This window comes from Arvicola amphibius, chromosome 1, assembly GCF_903992535.2.
Source record: "Arvicola amphibius chromosome 1, mArvAmp1.2, whole genome shotgun sequence".
Classification (NCBI taxonomy): Eukaryota; Metazoa; Chordata; class Mammalia; order Rodentia; family Cricetidae; genus Arvicola; species Arvicola amphibius.
The window spans coordinates 143,554,778-143,576,549 of NC_052047.1; the positions used below are offsets into that span (position 1 = coordinate 143,554,778).

Sequence of the window (21,772 nt, forward strand, 5' to 3'; positions counted from 1 at the left end):
TCTGTGAGTTCAAGGCCAGCCGGGGCTACATAGTGAGATTCTGTCTCAAAAAATAGATATAGTGTGCTTATTGGCCATGTGCTTATCTCATCTGCAGAAGTGGCAAATCTTGGGTTTTTTGTTCCTTTTTTTCCTCCTGGAAGGCAGTGTTGGGATTGCACCTAGGGCCTGAATCTATGCAGTTTTTCTATCACCGAGCTACGTCTCTAGCCCCTCTCTATTGTAGCTTTATGGACCATATCTGAGGTGTGCTCCATTGACTGTACTAATTCCTCTGAAAGTAGTCATTTTCTTTTTCTTGATCTTCTATTGTGTTTTCCTATTTTGTTGTGTGATGTTTTTTACTCTTTGAACTCTTTTGGGGGGCTCACCACCCAGCTCCCAAATAAAGCACACACAGAGGCTTAGTCTTAGTTATGAATGCCTGGCCTTAGCCTGGCTTGTTTCTTGCTTGCTTTTCTTAACCAAATTTATCCCAACTAACTTTGCCTCTGGGCTTATATCTTTCTCTATTTCTGTATACCTTTTTTTACTTTTTTTCTTCATGGCTTGCTATATAGCTGGGTGGCTGGGCCCTGATGTCCTCTTTTCCTTGTTCTCTTGCTGCGCCTTTTCCTTGTTGCTCCTTCTCTGCCTGCCAGCCCCACCTATCCTTGCTTCTGCCTCACTATTGGCCCTTCGTCTCTTTATTAGGACCATTAGGTGTTAGATAGGCACAGTAATACAGCTTCACAGAAGCTTCACAAAAGCCACACACCTGAAAATATTCCCCAACACTATTTTGTTATTGTTTGTATTATTGTTGTTTTATTTCTTCCTAAATGTCCAAGAGAATAAATGTTATTCTTGCCTTTCTTTTGTAATTGAATACAATTAAAGCTTCAGATTTCTCTCTGACTATTCTGTAGCTGGAAGGTACATGTTGGAAGACAAATTGTGTTGGGCCTGTTTCTGCATTTCCCAGAGGTAGTTTGGGGCTTGTTTTTGCCTGGCTTGGCTGCTTGCTGTTGATTTCTTGCCCTGTTTAGTCCTTTCCTGGCTCTCCAGGCTAGTATCATCAGGATGAGCTTTCTAGAATGTGCTCACGTGGCTAAAGGGTCACACAGGTGCACTTTTAGGGAGGGAGCAATTCTGGGTCCCTAGAATGAGAGGTAACAGCCTGGCAGTGGTGGTGCATGCCTTTAATCCCAGCATTTGGGAGCAGAGGTAGGTGGGCCTCTGTGAGTTCAAGGCCAGCCTGGTCTACAGGACATCCAAGTTCCAGGACATCCAAGGCTGTTGCACAGAGAAACCCTGTCTCAAAAACATTGTCAACAATAAAAGGTATAAGAAGTGGACAGGACGCAGAACTGTCTGTAGAGACAGCTGTTGTCACAGCTAGGCCAGGGGCCACATTGCTTTATGAGGTGGAGATTGTAAGTAGAGCAAGTGCTGCCTGGCTCTGCAAACTCACAGCCTGGCTCAGGCCGGGGGCTGTGGGGTGGGGGTCAGAACATTAGCGCTTAGGGTTGTCCCTTCTGAGTGAGCCTGAGGCACTTTTAGAGTTTTGTTCATTTTCCAGCCTACAAAAGACAGATTTTCTTCTTCAGGTGTCAGTGTTTAGTACTAAGGGATGGTTTCTGCTTGGCTGTTGCTTGGAAGCAGCCTTGGTCATCTGTGTCTCGGGGCACCACAGCCCTTGTGGAGAAAGCATTTGGAGCTGTTCTCTAGAAGGGGTGTACCATCTCATTCAGTGTGAACTGATTTGGCCATGCCATCTTCTCTTTAAGGGGAGACAGGAAACGGTATTGAAAATAGCTGACACTGTAAATTTCTCAGAAGGCATGGGCCAGGGAACCAGTGTGGCTCTTTTAGGGTCCCACAGAGGCTCCTGAGGACGGTGCCTTTTATCCACTCACCTGTTTTACAGATTGTGACGTCGGCATCAACAGATCTTCAGGATTATACTTACTACTTTGTCCCAGCTCCTTGGCTGTCAGTCAAACTTCTGAGACTGCTGCAGTGCTACCCACCCCCAGGTAATGTTCCCTGCAGTCCTTCTAGGTGGTTTTTTTTTTTCAGCACTGCCCCCCAAGTAGCATTCTCCATACCCCTTCCTTGGTGCTCCCTCCAGTCCCTACTCCATGACAATCCACTCCAGATTCTTCATGAGGGAAAATTTAATTCTTCAGTTGATCAAAATCTTGTTTACTAAATCCCCACCCCCATTCAGGGTTTCTCTGTGTAACAGCCCTAGCTGTTGACCAAGCTGACCTCGAACTCAAACAGATCTGCCTGCCTCTGCTTCCCGAGTAGTGGGATTAAAGGTGTGCGCCACCACTGTCTGGCCAAATATCTTGTTTATTAGATTTGAAAGTTTATTAGGAGGCGCTTCAGCGCGAGGTCAGGTTAGTGGAGTGTTGGCACGTAGACAGAAGACTTGAGTTCAATCTGAAAAGCCAGGCTCAGTGGTGCATACTTGTAATCCTAGTAGCAGGGAGACAGAGGCAGGAGGATCTAGTATAAGCTACTGGCAAGACTCATGTCCCAGTGAGTGTCCCTATCTCAAAAATGTGATGTGGATGGAACCTGACGCTGACCCCCCTCCCACATGTGCATATATCCACACACAACTACTTGAGTACCACACATAAAATTTATTGAGAGCCTTGATTCTGCTGATCTCTTTCTCCTCCTCTTCTTTTTTGTAATAGTTTTTGTTTGTTTGTGTTTGTTTTGGTTTTGATTTTTTTGAGACAGGGTTTCTCTGTAACAGCTCTGGCGGTATCCTGGAACTTACTGTGTAGACCAGGCTGGCTCGAACTCACTTACTTGCATCTGCCTCTCTAGTGCTGGGATTAAAGTGTGCACCACCACCCAGCTGCAATAGGTTTTTATTACACAGCCTAGACTGTCCTGGGATTCCCTGTAATCTTCCTACTTCAGCCTCCCAGGTGCTGGATAGCAGCCTCTTACCACTGTGACTTGAATTTGCTCTTTATAAGTTTTTCTTTTACTAGTTTTTACATTTACTTTGTGTGTACGCGTCTGTAGTGGGAGTGCATGTACTACAGCATGTATACGGAGGTCAGAGGGCAGTTTGTGGGGGTTGGTTCTCTCTCCACATGTGGGTTCTGAGGATTGAGCTCATTAGGTCTAATGACAAACGCCTTTACTCACAGGGCAGTCTCACTGACCCTAGTTTTGTTCTTACTGAGATAGGGTCTTGAACTTACTATGTAGTCTTAAACTCCTAATCCTCCTGCCTCTACCTTCTAAGTACTATGAGATGGGTACGTACCACCATGGCTGGCTTTAGTTTTTGCACAATTTTTCCTTCTGCTTTGAACCAAATTTAAAAATTTCTATTTATGTTTCTGTATATTTTCTCTATTTTTGTGGGTAATAATAAAAACTAGTCTCCTTGCCCCTGAAGCTTCTTAGCTGTTTCGTTCATAATCCTTGGGTTTTATGACTAACATATTCTTGTCTGAGCGGAAGTACTTTCTGCCATCTGAATCAGAAGCAGATGTGGCTACCATAGCTGCTCTATCTCCACCTTACGTTTATGACACTGGAACAGGGAGCTGTCCCATGGCAATTTACAAATGCTCCCTGTCATATCTGCAGCTGGGAATAACCGTCAAAGGCACCCACAGGACAGTGTGTCAGAGGCCTTTTGCTAAGGTGTGGGTTGGGCTGGTGGGATGAATGCCTAGGAGCCCAGCCGACAGTTGTGTCTTGCCCAGAAGACCCTGCGGTGCGTGGCCGTCTGACTGAGTGCTTGGAGACCATCCTGAACAAGGCTCAGGAGCCACCCAAGTCTAAGAAGGTCCAACACTCAAATGCCAAGAATGCTGTGCTGTTTGAGGCCATCAGCCTGATCATCCACCATGACAGGTGAGCCACTATCAGCAACACTTCACTCTCAGAGATAGCAGATGGAGGCTGGTACTTGGTGTTTATTGTTGTGCAGATGGTGACAGGTGACTCCTCACACTTCTCCAGCTCACATGCCTTTTAGATACTTTGGCTGTGGCAGCGTCCCTAGAACTGCTGTGTCCCTGTCATGAAGAGGCTTCTCTGAAAGGAAGGGACACCTGTGTGCTATTAGCTTTGCTGCTCAGGAAGGCACAGTCCAGTATTCAGGGGTCTCCTGGGACGATGATAGTGATGACTCCCAGCTCCTGTAGAGGGCCATGGATGGGTCACAGGCTGTGGTTGTCTTATACAGAACAGGCTTGCTTCTGGTTTTCTTATGCTCAGTCCTGGTGGTATGCTCTTGTGTATGCCTGTGGCTCTGTGCTCTGGGTCTATGCCAGAGGCATGAGACTTGGGCTCAGCTGTTTTTGCTACATCATTTAGATAAATGTTACTGTGACAGAAACAGTCTGTCAGACTGGAGCAGGGTTGAGAATGAACTGTTAGAAACAAATCTTGCAATGTGAGGAAAGTTTTATTTGTCCTTAAGAAACTTATATAAGGGGCTGGAGAGATGGCTCAGAGGTTAAGAGCACTGACTGCTCTTCCAGAGGTCCTGAGTTCAATTCCCAGCAACCACATGGTGGCTCACAGCCATCTATAATGAGATCTGGTGCCCTCTTCTGGCATGCAAGCATACGTGGAAGAAATGTTGTATATAATAAATAAATCTTTTTTTTTTTTTTTTTTTTTAAAAAAAGAAACTTATATAAGGAGGAATTGTGATGTTATCCTGAGTTCCCCATTAGCCTTCACCACTCACCCTAGTCTGGTCCAGTTTCCTGCATAGCCCTGCTCCAGGCTGGCTGCTGTCCTAGTCACTTTTCTGGACGCAACTTGGAGAAAGTGAAGCCCTTGGTCTTCCAGAGCTTTCTAGAGTCCACTCTGGAGTAGAGGAGATCCTGCAGACTCACTGGGAAGTCACCCCTCTTCACTGCAGCTCTTCCTCATTGTAACCCTTTTTACAACAATCCTTCATTGTGCTCCTTCCTTACAGCACCCCTTCTCTCTCACTTCTCACTGCACTTCTTACTCCCTCCTTATGGTGCCCCTCCTCACTGCATCTCCTCTCCTGTGTCTTCTTCTTGTAGCTCCCAGCCCTCCCTGCCTGAATCTCACCATGTCCCTTGTTCCTTGCAGCGAGCCTAATTTGCTCGTCCGTGCCTGCAACCAGCTGGGCCAATTCCTGCAGCACCGTGAGACAAACCTGCGCTACCTGGCTCTGGAGAGCATGTGCACGCTGGCCAGCTCTGAGTTCTCCCATGAGGCTGTAAAGACCCATATTGAGACTGTCATCAATGCCTTGAAGGTGTGCTCCTTGTTGGTCATGTGTGGATGCCAGAAAATTGGGAGGTGCCTCCTCTAGGCATAGATGAGTTCCTTCAAGCTGTTTGGTTTAGATCCCAGGGTGTTTACCTGGCTCCTGTCACTTGCAGACATATGGGGTGGATGCAGCAATTGGGTGAGAAATCTGTCTATATTCCTGCAGTGAAGTCCTGCCATTCCCATGGATGTAGCATTTACCTGAGTTTGTCTCTATTGTGACAGTCCTGTCCCATGGGATGAATTCATGTGACACTTGTCTGGAGTCCAAGATAGTATAGTTCAGTACACATAAGTAGTTTTCTTTGGTAGAAAGAGGAAATATTTTGTTCTTATCTCCAGGAAGCTTCACCTTTTACAAAGCAAAATTCCTTGTCAAGGATTTTAGTTTTTTTTTTTTTTAAGAATTCGAATTCCAGAATTTAAAGAGCCTAGCTGAGGTTACCTGTTCTCATATCTGCTTCTGGGTGTGAGTTCTCTGGCACGGCTCACACTATACACTGTACCTGCTTGTTAGGCTAGTTCATCAGAGAACTGTGGATTCACACTCTTCATCTTGGTGAGTCTTCAGCTGTAGGGGAGCAGGTCTGGCCCTGATCTGTGTTTTGTGTAACTCAATAGGCATTTGGTACCTGTCTTGAACTTGAAGTTGTGTTCTTCCTAGTTCTGATTGATGTCTTTTCTCATCATTCCCTTTGGTCGTAAAGACAGCTCTCAACTCAGGCTGCGCTAACTCTTGTTAGGTTCATCTGTCCTGCCCTGGGTCATCCTGCAACTGTTGTCGACCACTGCAGGGGGCTACAGATACTTGTATCATGATTCTCAAGCATTGTGTGCAGTAGGGTTTCTTTCCCATGCCACCTGGAGAGGGGCCCAAGAACCTGCCTCGGAACCAGCTCCCAGGCAACATGGAAGGTGCTGATCTGTGCCCACACAATGGAGAGGCCTGAGTGGTCATCTGCTCATTAGGCCTGAGTGTAGCCTTAGAGGAGCTGGTCAGGGAGGAGTTTATCCTGACTGGATTAAGTCTGAGGGGACTGGCAGTGAGTTGTTTGTGGGTTCCAAGTGGCCTAAGTTGTTGAGTCCCATATATTGATAGTAAGGGGCCCATTAAGGGACTTTGAGTAGGGGAGCACCCAGCCTGATGGGAATAGTGCTATAGGGTGCCACAAGACAGCTCCTATGGAATAAATAGATGCTACCTTATGGACTCTCATATAGCAGTGGATAGGCACTCTCCCCCAACCTGTGCTTTGTAGGAGTGACTTTGACTCTGCCTTATTTCCCAGACGGAACGAGACGTGAGTGTACGGCAGCGGGCAGTGGATCTGCTCTATGCCATGTGTGACCGCAGCAACGCCCAGCAGATTGTGGCTGAGATGCTGAGCTACCTAGAGACGGCTGACTATTCCATCCGAGAGGAAATTGTGAGTCCTGCAGCCTGAGAGCTGTCCAAGCTGCTCCCTACTGTGGACATGAGTTCCAGTGGATAATTTTTGGATGATTTTTCAGTGTCCAGCAGGCTTACATGAGTGTCTATGAGACACTACATAAAAGATTCCTTGGCATCAGCTTCCTGTCTCCCTGACTTTCCTGGGTGGATGTCTGTTAGTGCAGGGTGTAGTCATCTGTGCCAAGCAAACGTGAGCTGATTTCATGATGGAAAAATTCTCCAAAGCAGTTAAGAAAATTAAAATTATGAAATCCACAGGTAAATAGATGGAGCTAGAAAGAAAATCATTATTCATTCATCAGTTGATGGGCATCTTGGTTGTTTCTAATTCCTGACTGTTATGAATAGAGCAGCAATGACCATGGATGAGCAAGTATCTCTAGGAGTAGGATATAGAATCCTTTGGATGCATACCCAAGAATGGTATAGCTGGATCTTTTTTTTTTTTTTTTTTTTTTTTGAGACATTCCTTCTTTACGTATCCCGGCTATCCTGAAATTCTATGTAAACCAGACTGCCCTTGAACTCACAGAGATCTGCCTATGTGCTGTACGAGTTCTGGGATTAAAGGTTTGTACCACCACGCCTGGTTTTATAGCTGGATCTTGAGGTAGATTTATTCCTAGTTTCCTGAGGTTCTGAGGAACTGCCACACTGATTTCCTTAGTAGCAGTATAAGTTTACACTCCCACCAGCAATGAACAAGTTCTCCCCTTTCCCTGAATCCTTGCCAGCATTCACTGTCATATGTTTTATTGATCTTGGACGTTCTGACTTGGTTAAGGTGAAATCCCAAAGTAATTTTAATTTGCATTTCCTGGATGGCTAAAGATATTGAACATGTCTTCAAATATTTTCTAGCCATTTATATTTCATCTTTTGTGAACTGTTTAGTTCTGTATCCCATTTTTAAGTTGAGTAGTTTTTTTTAATGTTCGTTTTTTGTTTTTCATGTATTTTAGATGCACTCTATCAGCTGTGTTATTGGTAAAGACCTTTTCCATTCTGTAGATTGCTGGAATGGAGGTGTCCTTGCCATACAGAAACTTTTAGGCTTCACAAGGCCCCATTTATTCTTGGTTTAGTGTCCATGCTGTCAGCTGGGAAGTGACACCATGACCAAGGCAACTTTTAAAATAATATTTAATTGGGGGCTTGCCTTTAGTTTCAGAGGGTTAGTTTGTGAGCGTAATGGGGAGTGTGGTGGCAAGTAGACAGGCATGGCTTCTGGAACACTAACTGAGGGCTCACATGGCTTGTAAGTTGTAGGCAGACTGGACCTGGCATGGACTTTTAAAACCTCAAAGCCCACCCCTAGTAACAAGCCTCCTCCAACAAGACTGCGCCCACTCCAAGACCTTCCCAAATAGTTCCACTAACTGGAGACCAAGCATTCAAATGTAAGAGCTTATGGGACCATGTATAGGCTCATTCAAACTACCAAACTTCGGAAGTGTTATGGAGTCAGGGAGGTAAGGTAATGCAGGGTTGGGGTATGGCTGACCTTAGTAGATTGTCGTGAGTATTAGCACCTTGTCCTAGGTGCAGCTGTTGTGCACAGTTGCACTGTTGTGTCGCTGAAGTTGACCAGTTTTCCTCACCTGAGTCAGTCATTTTCCACTCTCTGACCCTCTTAAGATCTGCTGGAAGCTTTCTGTCCACCCTGTGATAGGTCCTTCTGCAACCCAGCATAGGCCGTGTGCCAGTCTGTTCTTGGTGTGTTCAGTAGTATCTCTCTGAGGGCCCTGTCTTCTCTGCAGGTGCTGAAGGTGGCCATCCTAGCTGAGAAGTATGCAGTGGACTACACTTGGTATGTGGACACCATCCTCAACCTCATCCGCATTGCAGGCGACTATGTGAGTGAGGAGGTGTGGTATCGCGTCATCCAGATTGTCATCAACCGTGACGATGTGCAGGGTTATGCTGCCAAGACAGTGTTTGAGGTATGGTGGGGGAGGGGTGCCCACCCTCACTAGGGGCAATGGTGTCTAAGCTTGAGGGGACAGAGGTGGGCTTCAGAGATGTTGCTTCTCGCCCTTCTTTGTCCCAGTGGTGGTTATGCCCTTCTTGAACTAATGTCCCCCAGCAAGCAGCAGTTTCCTCTTATCCTAATCTCCAAAAGCCTATTAGGGCTGTTGGGGCTGTTGAGTGACCTACTGTGCATGAGGGACATCATCTCAAGAGTCTCTAGGGACAGTCACTGGTCTTGCTGTTGGGCCCTCTGCTGTGGGCACTGCAGCCAGCTGTAGGAAGCCAGGGTTTGCCAGGGCTTCAGGGGGAAGCTCTCACTGACTTCAAAATACACCTTGCAAGGAAGGGCCTGTGTGTCTGCTGTGGCTTCACTTCATGTCAGCTGCCTTTTCTGTGGCCTAGCTCCTGGTATTCCTGTTTCACAGGCATTGCAGGCTCCAGCATGTCACGAGAACTTGGTCAAAGTGGGCGGCTACATCCTAGGGGAGTTTGGAAACTTGATAGCTGGGGACCCACGTTCCAGGTAAAAGACCCCAGGGAACCAGGGGTATGTACTGCACTGGACTGCCCTGCTCCCTGTCTATACTGCTTTGACATCCTGAGGGAGGAGGAAACTCTTACACTGGGAGCTGGCAGTGTGCCCTCCTTAAAGAGGCACTGCTTTAGCATAGGGTCCCCACTGCAGGTGCAGGCTGAACACAAGGCAGCACATGGGACAGATGAGATAGTGTGACTCCCCGTCTGTGCTCTCTGCCTCTCTCAAGCCCTCTGATCCAGTTCAACCTGCTCCACTCCAAGTTCCACTTGTGCAGCGTCCCCACCCGGGCACTCCTGCTGTCCACCTACATCAAGTTCGTGAACCTCTTTCCAGAGGTAAAGGCTACCATTCAGGACGTGCTGCGAAGCGACAGCCAACTGAAGAATGCAGATGTGGAGCTGCAGCAGCGGGCTGTGGAGTACCTGCGACTGAGTACTGTTGCCAGCACCGACATCCTGGTGCGGGCTCCTGGCTGGGCTGTTTGGTGCTGGGGCCACTGGGCTGGTAATGGGTGCCAGAATGGCAACACCAACTTCTATTCCTTCCAATAGGCAACTGTCCTGGAGGAGATGCCACCCTTCCCTGAGCGTGAGTCCTCCATCTTGGCCAAGCTGAAGAAGAAGAAGGGCCCAAGCACAGTGACTGATCTGGAGGAGAGCAAGCGTGAGCGAAGCATCGATGTGAATGGGGGTCCTGAACCTGTTCCAGCCAGCACCAGTGCAGCGGTGCGTCCCTGCCACTGTGTACCTGGTGCCCATCAGGGCCTCATCATATCTTAGGCTTGGGAATGACAGTCCAGGTGTCTGTGAGAAAGATTGTGGGTAGTCCAGTAGAATCTAGCGCTGGACATGTGGTCAGGGCAACCTATTCTATGAGACCAGTTTTTGGCCTTTTGGGGTCAGGTGAGCACCTGTGGCTCTCTGTGGTGGACTTATTTTAGACCCAAGACTACACACTTCTAGAGAAGAAGAGGTGTGTGTTCTTCATAAATTTAGAATTGTTTGCCTTTTTCCTCTTGGAGGTTTCCCTTAGTGACTGAAGTAGAACAAACTTCCCCTTGATGTGACACAGGAGCTGTTCCTGTGGATGGGAGAACACAACATCTGATGGTCATTGGTGGGAGACGCCATTTGGAGGGCTTTGTTACTGTCTTTTAACTAAAGCAGGGCTAGAAATGTGGTCTTGTGACCACCTTTGCCCTGGGTTGCTGTAGATGTGGTTCATCAGATGTTAGTTCTTCTTTGGCCAGCCTCTCTGTGACCCTGTTCCCTTTGGAGGGGAGTATGTGTTGCTATGTTTGGTAGCCCTTTTGAAAGAGTTATGCAGCCACATGAGGGGACCCAGGAGCTTACTCTGTCCCCAGCCTCCTTATTTCCTTCTTTATGCTGACCAGTAACAGCAATTAAGACTTTGCCTGGCCTGAGGTCTGGCAAGGATGTCACTCATACCCTTGCCCCTTACATGACAAAGACTCTGGGTGTCTCATTTATTTGAAATAATATTCATACACATTGTCCCATGCCTACACATGAACTTATAAAACCACAGCATATTCCATCTGTTTCAAAGAATAAGCATTTTGGCTTCCCTGTTACTATATTTCTGCACTTAGCATTCTTTGCTGAGGCCCACTCTGAGTTCTGCTCCTACTTGAAGGAGTTTCTGTGGCTGGGACAGACCTTTGCCACCTGTGTGCAGGGTACTTGCAGCCGCTGGGCACCCGCTCTGCACAAGATGTGCTCTATTAGAATGGCTTCAGGATCTAGTTTCCTGATGTTTGCCTTCGTGAATGACCAGTGGATGTTCGAAAGTCATTCAAAGTAACTCTTGAACACAGGGTCTCATTCCAGTAGCACCCCACATTTATAGACTGGCCTGGGGAGTTCTGTGGACAGCACACAGGTGTGTGAATTGGCTGTGGTGTGGCAGGGCACCTTTGGGTAAGTCAGGTCTGTGAATGTTAGGTATTGAATGTGGGGTGACAAGCTATGCCCTTGTCCTGTGTGATGTAGTAATGATTTCAAGGACTCCTTCTCCTTGTTCTCCTCTTCCTTCTCCTCTCCTTTTAAGACACAGTTTCTCTGTGTAACCTTGGCAGTCCTGGAATTTGCTCTATAGACCAGGCTAGCCTTGAACTCAGAGATTCCCATGCCTCTGCCTCCTGAGTGCTGAGCTTAAATGCATGCGCCACCACTGCCTGGCTTCAGGGGCTCTTTTCTTATGCTTTTGCCTGGACTGAAAAACAAGGGTTTGTAAGAAGTGTATGTGCGTGTTTATCTGCTTCTTTTCCTAATGGAACCAGACTTAATGCTGAGCTGAGAATGCATCCTAGCAATCTGTTTGCTTACCTTTGCATCTTTTTTTTTTTATTAACTAAATTTGTTCTTTGACAATTACACACATGTGTATAATATATACTGATTACTCTCTTCCCACCTCTTCCACCCACTTTCCTTCCTGCACGTTTCTTTATTTCATTCCTGTCAACAGTCATTTGTGGATGAGAGAAAGATTCACAGGGCTCTAATCCTTGCTGATGAGCTTTTGGCTGTTGATAGATTCTGAGAGAGGTAGAATCATTGTCTTCACTTGTGCATTCACTGCTGAGCCCACTAGGCTCCAACACAGAGCTCCACAACCTTATATAGATGGCCCTTGTTAAACTCAGTAGATCACACACCAAAACTTTTCTCTTGTTGTTTGTTTGAAACTAAGCCTTCATATTGTAGCCAGGAATTCACTGTGCAGCCTAAACTGGCCTAGAACTTGCTATGTAGCATTGAATAACCTTGAACTCCCTATTCTCCTGTTTCCACCATATGCAAACCTTACTGTTCTTGAACAGTTGCCAGTAATGTGCACGAACTTATTTCTTAACCCCTGTATTTCAACGTTTTTGGTGGCAAAACATTTTTAGAACTTTGTTGTTTTGCTCAAATAGCATTTGTGGGAAAAATGCAGACGACTTTCTAGTTGTATGAAATTATGATGGTATTATGAGGTGAATGTCTTCATCTGAACTCACGGGTATGCTTATTTTGTATGTGGTCAGCAGCTCTCTCTTGCTGGTCTGTAGTTTCTGGACTGCTCCCTGCCGCCTTCTCCAACTTCCTCGTTACTTGACCTGGGAGTGGATACAGGGCTGTGTGAGTCTTGAGCATCCAAGGATCCATGCTGATGTTCCCTTTTCTTATCTTCCAGTCTACACCTTCTCCATCAGCAGACCTGCTGGGTCTGGGAGCTGCTCCCCCTGCTCCCACGGGGCCCCCTCCCTCTTCTGGCGGTGGGCTGCTAGTGGACGTGTTCTCAGACTCAGCTTCTGCAGTTGCACCTCTTGCACCCGGCTCCGAAGACAACTTTGCCAGGTAGCCCAGTTTCTGAGTACTGCCTGGGTGGCATGGTGGGAGCTATACCTCATGGGTGATTCTGTGCTTAGTCCCTAACACTTAAAGTACTATAGAGAGGGGGCTGGTGTTCTTGTTGAGAGAGAGCATGTGAGTGCCTGTGCTTTGCTTTGGAGTCGGATGATACCTTTGCTGTTTCTTTTCTTTGAGACATTTGATAAATACTCTGAGCTTGTTTCTTCCCACTTATTCTCCCCCAATCCCCCCCCATGTTCCTTGTGCTTTTCTCTCTATCAGTTTTTTTTTTTAAATTAATCTCTAACAGATACCCTTTTAAATCCCCTTCAGGCTGTGCATAGATAGCTGCCTTCTCACCATAGCCTCAGGCACTTGCCTGGCTCTTTCTTGCTGAAGCAGGAACCCTGACTACTCGTCATTTCCTGGCTGCCCAGACCCAAACAACTACATAGAAACTATATTAATTACAACACTGTTATTTTTCTAGCTAGCTCTTATATCTTAAATTAACCCATTTCTGTTATTTTTGTATTTTACCACAAGGCTTGTGGTTTGTTACCACTTACATCTTGGGCAGCTACATGGTGTCTCCCTGACTCTACCCATTCTCTCTCTGTGTCTCTGTTCAGATTTCCCGCCTGGCTTTACTCTGCTAAGCCATTGGCCGAAACAGCTTTATTCATTATCCAATAAAAGCAACATATATACAGAAGGACATCCCATATCCTCTCCCCTTTTTTGTCTAAATAAAAAAGAAGGTTTTAACTTTAACATAGTAAAATTACATAGACAAAACAGTTATTTAGAATTATAGGGGGCTGGAGAAATGGCTCAGAGGTTAAGAGCATTGCCTGCTCTTCCAAAGGTCCTGAGTTCAATCCGCAGCAACAACATGGTGGCTCACAACCATCTGTAATGGGGTCTGGTGCCCTTTTCTGGTCTGCAGGCATACACACAGACAGAATATTGTATACATAATAAATAAATAAATATTAAAAAAAGAATTATAGTTACAATATTTAGTTCATTTGCATTTGACAAATTAAAAAAATACTCTTACCTATTCTATCTTTGTGAGTCTAAAGCTTTATATATAATTGATCCTTTATCATAACTAAGGTAAACTATAACTGTCTTCAACTCTTCAAAGACTCCAGAAGGATATAATATTACCTAAGTAAACAGGAAATGCACTGTAAGTAAGCAACTTTCAAAACTCCAGAATTGACAGAGACATCTTACTGCCTAGACAGTCAGTCACCTAAAGTTCTTCTGTATTGTTGGTGCATCCATCTTTAGCCCACAGGCCCATAGTATCTAGCAGATTTTGCATGAACCAAGAAATTTAAAGATATGTTCTGTAATGGCAATGTTCATCAGTTGCTTTCTTCTGTGTCCTGCAGAATGTCAGGCAGTTTTCTCTGCGAAGTGAAGCAAGAACCCCGAAGGACCATTTTCTGTGGATCCTGCATGTCCAGTTTATACAGCATACCTAATCAAGCAGTCCAAGCAAGAACCAAATGGCTAGCCTTGTCACATTGAAGGCAAATTCTATAACGAGTGTCTTCAATGTCCACAAACCTCTGAAATAGTCAGTGCTGCCAGCAGCAGACATGTCTCACTGTCAAGAAAAGTCTTAAGTTCTTAAAACATTTTAAATGCTGTATTCTGTAGATCTTTGAAAGGTTTGAAGAATATTTAACTGAAATATATCTCTATATATCTAGAAAACCTAGGTAACATGACCAAAAGTTTGATTACTATAGATGACTATCTATTAACCTGTATTTCTTAATTATACATTATATTTTAAATGAGCCGCCTAAGCATAATATCTTAAACAAGAGTAGAAATATACATATGTGGAATCTCTTTTCCAAGGTAACATATCCTTTGACTCAAATTTTGAAGTCAAGATGCCATTAAAATATATATGTTGGTTTTTCTTAGCAGCCTGTACAATGGAATATCTTTCTGTACTTAGCTCATTCACAGTCAAAAAATTAAAAGAAAACACAATACACATAATCCATCTTTTTTTGTGTATTTTCCATCTTTATATGGCTTATTTTTCTTTACTCCTTTAATCTATAACTGTCTGTACTTTATATTTTACTGTTTCTTTAAAACTTTATTTTTTATAACTATTTACTTTTTTTTTTTACACTGTTTATGCTTTTTCTTCTCTCTCCCAAACCTGACTCTGCCTACTCTATATCTTTGTTCAGATTTCCCACTTGGCTTTACTCTGCTAAGCTACTGGCTGAAACAGCTTTGTTCATTAGCCAATAAAAGCAACACATCTACAAGAAGGACATCCCACATCACTTGCTGACTCCCTAGGTCATGCCCCTTACATGCTCACTTACATGCCCTTGTCCACCCACTTTCTCTGTTTTCCACTTTCAAAGGTTTGGAATAGCTTTCCTTCTTGTTGGCTGATTTTGCAAGCTTCTCTTGCTGCTCCTTACTCCACTGTGTCCTGGTTCATGGCGGATGTGAAGCTCCTCACTTGTACCCTCCAGTGGCAATGGATTTTGTCTGGGGGAGGTTAGAATGCATCTTAGGCTAACTTTTGTTTCCTGCCTGGAGAAGATACCAGATTTTAGAGTTTTCGTTTCCTTGTATTCATTTTGCACTTGACCCTTCCTTCCTGTTAGGAAATGCGTGTTTGGAGCAGGCTGTGAGCAGACCTCTGATGGCTGGAGAATTGCTGAGCTTGGTATTTGACAGCTGTGGAAAACCCAGCTTCCTAGACCCTTGTTGAAGGGGCAACATGGGGTTCAGCTATGTACCCTAGTTTTTACAGGGTCTGTATCTAGGAGTACCCTAGCTTTGCTTTGTTACTGTAGCTCGGTGACAGCCATGGGCTGTGGGTTAGCTACTCCTTGGTCTCCTGTGAAGATGGGGGTAGGGAATATGGGTGTTAGTTGTTTGCGGACTTGAGTCTTCCTGTGTTGGTGTAAGGTTCTGGCTTGTGCTGTCCAGCTCCAGTAGGTCATGCACTTTTCTTTATCCTGGCCTACTGGCCTGATCCTTGATACCATCTCTTAAGGTTCTGGGACATTTCTTCAGGATACTTCAGGATACTGTGCAGGGATTTGCCTGTCTTGACTTTGATGTGGCCCCACAGGGTTACCACATGATGTTTGTGTGGTGCATTGTAGAAGGACCTGTTGATTTGGGCAGTGCAGCATGCATGAGGGAGGTTGCATCCTCCATAAGCTTAACATGACTGTTTACCTATGAGTTCCCTTAGGTCAAGTGCAATTGAAGTGACCTTTTGGAAATAGCCAGCTGGACATTCATGGATGGCAGGGCTTCTTTATCATTTGGATGATAGATTGATACCCAGATCTAAGTGTGTGAGCCCCATAACCTCTGCTTAGGCTCCTTGAGTAACATCCAAACTGGGCCTGAGTACTGAGTACTGAGTAGAGTGCTGGCCTAGGGTAGCGGGCCCTATGCTAGTGTTTGGAGCCTAGCCACATCCTACAAGAGAACAGTCATTCTCATGTGTGCTGTTATATGTTCTCAGAAGTGTTGGAAAAATTATCTCTTATACAGAATAGACAGTGTTTTATTTTGGGACATTGTGCTGTTGCCAGAACTGGGCAGACAGTGTTGGGTTGTGGCTGGATGACTTGGAAGAGCTCTTGGCATTTGGGCCTATGGTATGTTCAGAGGGTACTCTGTTTCCATTGTTCCTGTGGCACAGTGCAGAGTGGGAGCTGTAGAGGTCCTCTGCCCTGAGTGCCCAGGCACAAGGGGACAGCTCAACTGTAGAAATGTTGGCTGAGCTGATTGCTGTATGACCTAGGGCAGAGGTCACTCAGCTTGGTCCCTGAGCCTATTCAAGTGTGCATTGAGACCTTAAGATGTGCTGCCACATGTCACTGTCTCAGGCACTGAAAATCCAACTGCGCTCTCTGCATATTCCCCATTTCTAGCTTCCTTACCCCAGATCTCCCTGGGTGATAGTCACAGGTGACACCATCTGTTTCTGAGTGGCACCTGAGGAAGCTTGCCACCAGACACTGGCTCTAGCTCCAGCTCTAAAGACTGGGATTAGTACGATCCTTGAAGCTCTTCACTTTGTCTCTCCTGTCTCCACAGAAATATTTTAGCTCCAAAATACTGTAAACCCTTTCCAAAACAAACTCTGCTTGCTGCGGGTGGCTCTGAGTGATGCTTCACTATTCTTTTCTCCTAGGTTTGTTTGCAAAAATAATGGTGTGTTGTTTGAGAACCAGCTGCTTCAAATTGGACTTAAGTCTGAATTTCGGCAGAATTTAGGTATGTGTTTTACTTAATGACAGTTTCTTTAAGAAAAAAGAAATGATTAGAAATAGCCAAGCATGGTGACACACAAATGTAATCCCAGCATTTGGAGGCAGAGATAGAATTGCGTGTTTGAGGGCACTCTGGGCTAAATAGCATATTCCAGACGAGTCAAGGTTACATAGCAAGAGTTCCCTCAGCAGCAGCAGCAGCAGCAGCAGCAGCAGCAACAACAACAACAACAACACCCAAAAATTTAAGGGCAGGTATGTTGCTTACATCTCTAGTTCTAGTACTTGGGAGACTGAGGCAGGGGGATTGTCATTTGTTCCAGGCCAACCTTGGAAATAGTGTAAGATCCTGTCTAAAATAAAGTAACTTTAAAAAACCAAAAAGAATTAGGGGAAATTATATAATGAGAAATGTTTATAATCTGTGCACTGACTAGTAACATGGAAAATTGGGTGTTGGGGATAGCTATACATTACTAAGCTATGTGCTTAGTATGACTTAACTTATATACACTTTACCACAATTAAAAAGGAAGGGAATTTTTTTGAGTTCTAAAAGAAAACATTTTGCCCACCACACTGTTGAAGTTACTACTAAGGTGGATTCGATGTCTGTGAAAAGGGAGTAGACCTGCCCTGCAGCCCTGCAGCCCCGCAGTCCTGCAGGATGCTGGGGACCAGTAGCATTTCTCTGAGAGATGCCAGACTGATGAGACTGCTCCCCTGTGTCTGGTACGACCAAAGCTTTGCCCCTTGTCATGGTGATTTCACCAGGTTTGTTAGAGGAGGGAAGCTAAACTGTTTTTTCAGCACTTTTAGTGTTTGGTTTCCTTTCTGAACTCCAAGGGTGTAAGTGTCAACAGGATCTGGCCATTTGGTACAGGGAGCATGTCCTGGTTGGTCACTGTAGGGGCATGGCATGTTAGAAGGACAGTCCTGGCTGTTAGTATCGGCGAGTGGGTCAGCTGGTAGACAAAAGTGGAAGATATATGGGTGGGTCCAGGTGCCTTCAACACAGGGCAGGCTGTTCCTCAGAAGGCTCTGGTGTCCTGCTTGGGCTGCTGACCCTCCTGACCTGGTGTCTGTGGTTGTGGTTCTAATTTACAGAAATGTGACTTTTACCCTTGAGTAACTACATAAGAAGGAGGACCAAGGGCAGGTGTGAGTGGCAGAAGAGAAGATACCCTCCCATCCCTATTTCCCTTTTCTAATTCTGCCAATCTGCCATGCTGTTTTTTTTATTTGGCTTTTGTTTTGTGTTTGAAACAGGTTCTTTTTTCTTTTCTTTTTTTCTTTTTTTCTTTTTGGTTTTTTCAAAGCAGGGTTTCCCTACAGCTTTGGAGGCTGTCCTGGAACTTGCTCTGTAGATTAGAGTGGCCTTGAATTCACAGAAATCTGCCTGCCTCTGCTGGGATTAAAGGCAAGAACTACCATTGCCCAGTTTATGTAGCCCAGGCTGTCCTCAAATGTTCTATGTAAATGAAGTTGGCCTTGAACCCCTGATCTTCCTGCTTCTCGAGCACTGGGATGACAGGCAAATGCTACTTTGCCTGCCTGCTATGCTACTTTTAAACTAGAAACTTAGTATAATGGCCTATACTAGCAAAATCCTAGCATTTGGGAGGCTGAGGCAGAAGGGTTGTCATGAGTTCAGGGCCAGCCAGGAATAAAATGAGAGTTCTAGGCTAGAGGCAGCTATATAGTGAGACCAAACAACTGTTTGGTTACACACACACACACACACACACACACACACACACACACACACACACACACAAAGTTGTTTTTATATTTTAACAGTAGTCCTAGCTTACAATAATATATCTAACTGGGAATTGTTGGGGCCGCTTTTGACTGACGATTCATGATAAGTGTGACATAATGTGTTATAAAACAAACTATCTCTGTTTCTTCCTAGGCCGAATGTTCATATTTTATGGTAACAAGACCTCCACGCAGTTCCTGAACTTCACTCCAACACTAATCTGTGCTGATGACCTTCAAGCTAATATCCTTGTTTATTTCTAGGGTCTCGGACAGACAGACAGCAATTAGGGTTAGAGGAAGCTTTGAGGGTGGGCTGCTTTTGTTCAAATGGCAGTGTTTTCCATATCCCAGTCAAACCACGGCCTTCCCTTTGAGTTGTCCTGGTGGTGCATCTGACACCACCCACACAGCTGTGCCTTTCATCTTGTGTGAGTCACTCTCTGCTTGTTTTGCTCTCCTGTGGATATCATTTGCCCTTTACTCTGTGAAGTCCCCCTATAGGTGCTATGGCCGAAGGCAGAGTGATTCTGTGGTAACTAGCCGGTATGGAGCGTCTTGTGCTTGCTGGGCTTAGGTGTTATTTGGCACATCCTTTGCTCACGTAGAGGATGACTCCATGTAGCCATCAGGAATGGTCAGGAATGTTGGATGGCTTCAGGTGAGGGGCTATGAGAGATAGACAGCTGGGGTCTGCTGCAGTGTGCAGACCAGGATCCACAACGGCCAGGGATGCGAACCTTGGGCTCAACTCATAGTATGTAGAACAGTGGGAATCATCTTTGTAGCAGATCTGTGTTCATTTGGAGATGATATATTTAAATATACAACTATTTGGAATTAAGTAAAAAACACTGGGGTGCTGTTTAGGGATGTGGCTCAGTGGTGGAAGCCACACTTACATAGTATAAACAAAATCCTAGTTCTATCTCCAGCATTCCCCTGTTACACACACAAAGGACTGATGCATATAGAACTACTGTCTATGTGTCTCTTTTTCTTGGGCTTCAAAGGATCATGAGCTATGGGCACAGGTTGCTATGCGGAATGCAGAGGGAAGCAGGAACTGCCCAAGTCTTGTTATGATTGTGTGGATCCTGGATACAAAGGTGTTCCAGTGAGCCTAGAGGCTTCAGTTCACATGTTGCAACCTCTGGCTTGCAGAAGTGCAGAGCTACACTGACTGATCTGTAAAGCCTTTTGAGTTAACAGGCATAGCTTCTACTAACTCATAGCTTCTGTTGAGCACAGCAGGAGTCATCACAGAGTTCCAGAGCTCACTTCTGCAATGCCAAGACCAGTATGCAGCTAGTGTACAACATCCAAGGTCTCTTAGAGAAAGGGACTAGTCAGATACATGATGACTGTGGGTGGTCTGGGCCAGTGGGACCTGTTGAATGGTGGAAGGACAGGCTGGCAACAGTTCTGGGCCTCGATTTATGATGCTGGCAGAGTGGTTTGTAGGGGGCCCCTGCTGCTTTCTGTTGTGGGCTGGCTATGCTAGCCCCACTTTCCCTGCCTGCCTGGACTCCTTAATGTGCTCACATCTGAACCTGCAGACCAAGCCTGTGGACCCAACAGTGGATGGGGGCGCACAGGTGCAACAGGTGGTCAACATTGAGTGTATATCTGATTTCACAGAGGCACCTGTCCTCAACATCCAGTTCAGGTGAGGGGTGTGTGCTTCTCAATGTCGTTAATTAGTTACTTCTGTGCCACTGTGCATGTATGCAAAGTACTGCCAGGCCTGGAGCAAGTGGAGAGGGAGCAGGCTTCTGTGACCATGACATGGCACCCATGGGGTTTGAGTCTCCTGTGTGGTCTGTGGGCTGGGCTATTTCTGACCCAGGTGATTTTGTGGTGAGACATGGAAAGGCCTGTTTCCCGGGAGGCAGAGAGCCAGGCTCTCTTGCTGTGTAGACAGAAGTTTCTGTCCCGCCTGGTCCTGCAGCCATTCAGTCCCAAATACACACAGGGGTTTATATTAATTATAAACTGCTTGGCTTATTAGCTCAGACTTATTATTAACCAGCTCTTACAACTTAAATTAACTCATAATTCTTATCTATGTTTAGCCACATGGCTTAGAACCTTTTCTTAGTAGGCATTTTCATCTTGCTTCCCCTATGTCTCTTGTGACTGCAGCTCTGCCTTTCCTCTTCCCAGAATTCTCCTAGTCTAGTTGCCCTGCCTATATATCCTGCCTAGCTACTGGCCAATCAGCATTTTATTAAACCAATACGAGTGACAAATCTTTACAGTGTACAGTAGCATTAGCCTATAGCAGTGCTGTCTGCTGAGGCTGGCTTGAAAGGACAGCTTGAGGGACAATTATGGTAGCTGGTGTGGAGTTAGACTGCTGGGTCATGGCATGTAGTCTTACTTTTAGTCATCACAGTGGTTCCTTGTTTGCGGTGCTACAAGGCTAATTGATTTGATAGTCTGCTTGGGCCTGTCCTGGGTCTTAATTTGCCAAAGGAGTAGGACTGAGAGGAACTGATCCTTTGACACTTGGCACAAAGCAGTGACTTTGGTCCCTGGCTCACCTGTGAATGGCAGAGACATGGACTGTAATGGGTGGAAGATGTGGCTTAGCTCCTCCAAGAATACTGTTTGTATGCAGTCTTAGTGGCTGTTACTGGGATGGGTGGCCACATGGCCATTCTCTAAGTTCTGAAGACCCATGAACTGGAACATTTTGACCAGGTATTTGTTCTCCATAACATGACTCTGTTGTTATAGGTATGGTGGTACCTTCCAGAATGTGTCTGTTAAGCTGCCCATTACACTCAACAAATTTTTCCAGCCCACAGAAATGGCTTCTCAGGATTTCTTTCAACGTTGGAAGCAGTTGAGCAAGTGAGAGGGCTGTACTATGGGTGGAGAGGGGAGTGGGGCTGTCCTCGGACAGGATGATCTATGGGTCTCTGCATGGCTTTTAGTACTAACATGCTGCTTTTTGTAGTCCACAGCAAGAAGTACAGAATATCTTCAAAGCAAAGCATCCGATGGACACAGAGATCACTAAAGCAAAGGTAAAAGGGTGGTAAAGCGATGTTGCTGAGGCAGGAATTGTGACCAGTGCATCCTGACCTGCCTCTTCATTCTG

At 45.6% G+C, this 21,772-nt stretch overlaps 1 protein-coding gene across 2 annotated transcripts in view; it reads left to right on the top strand.

Moving 5' to 3' along the window:
- The window catches only part of Ap2a2 (adaptor related protein complex 2 subunit alpha 2), a 65,869-nt gene that overhangs the window by 42,813 nt on the left and 1,284 nt on the right, over positions 1-21,772 (top strand). The window contains exons 7-20 of one of the 2 annotated variants that reach the window (XM_038327206.2): positions 1,910-2,018; positions 3,729-3,879; positions 5,101-5,269; positions 6,573-6,710; positions 8,497-8,679; positions 9,133-9,230; positions 9,472-9,703; positions 9,797-9,970; positions 12,447-12,610; positions 16,821-16,903; positions 18,818-18,907; positions 20,209-20,332; positions 21,406-21,522; positions 21,629-21,698. In XM_038327206.2, the coding sequence (XP_038183134.1) occupies positions 1,910-2,018; positions 3,729-3,879; positions 5,101-5,269; positions 6,573-6,710; positions 8,497-8,679; positions 9,133-9,230; positions 9,472-9,703; positions 9,797-9,970; positions 12,447-12,610; positions 16,821-16,903; positions 18,818-18,907; positions 20,209-20,332; positions 21,406-21,522; positions 21,629-21,698 (1,902 nt within the window). The remainder of the gene's footprint in view (positions 1-1,909; positions 2,019-3,728; positions 3,880-5,100; positions 5,270-6,572; positions 6,711-8,496; positions 8,680-9,132; positions 9,231-9,471; positions 9,704-9,796; positions 9,971-12,446; positions 12,611-16,820; positions 16,904-18,817; positions 18,908-20,208; positions 20,333-21,405; positions 21,523-21,628; positions 21,699-21,772) is intronic. The other variant, XM_038327213.2, reaches the window with a different exon arrangement.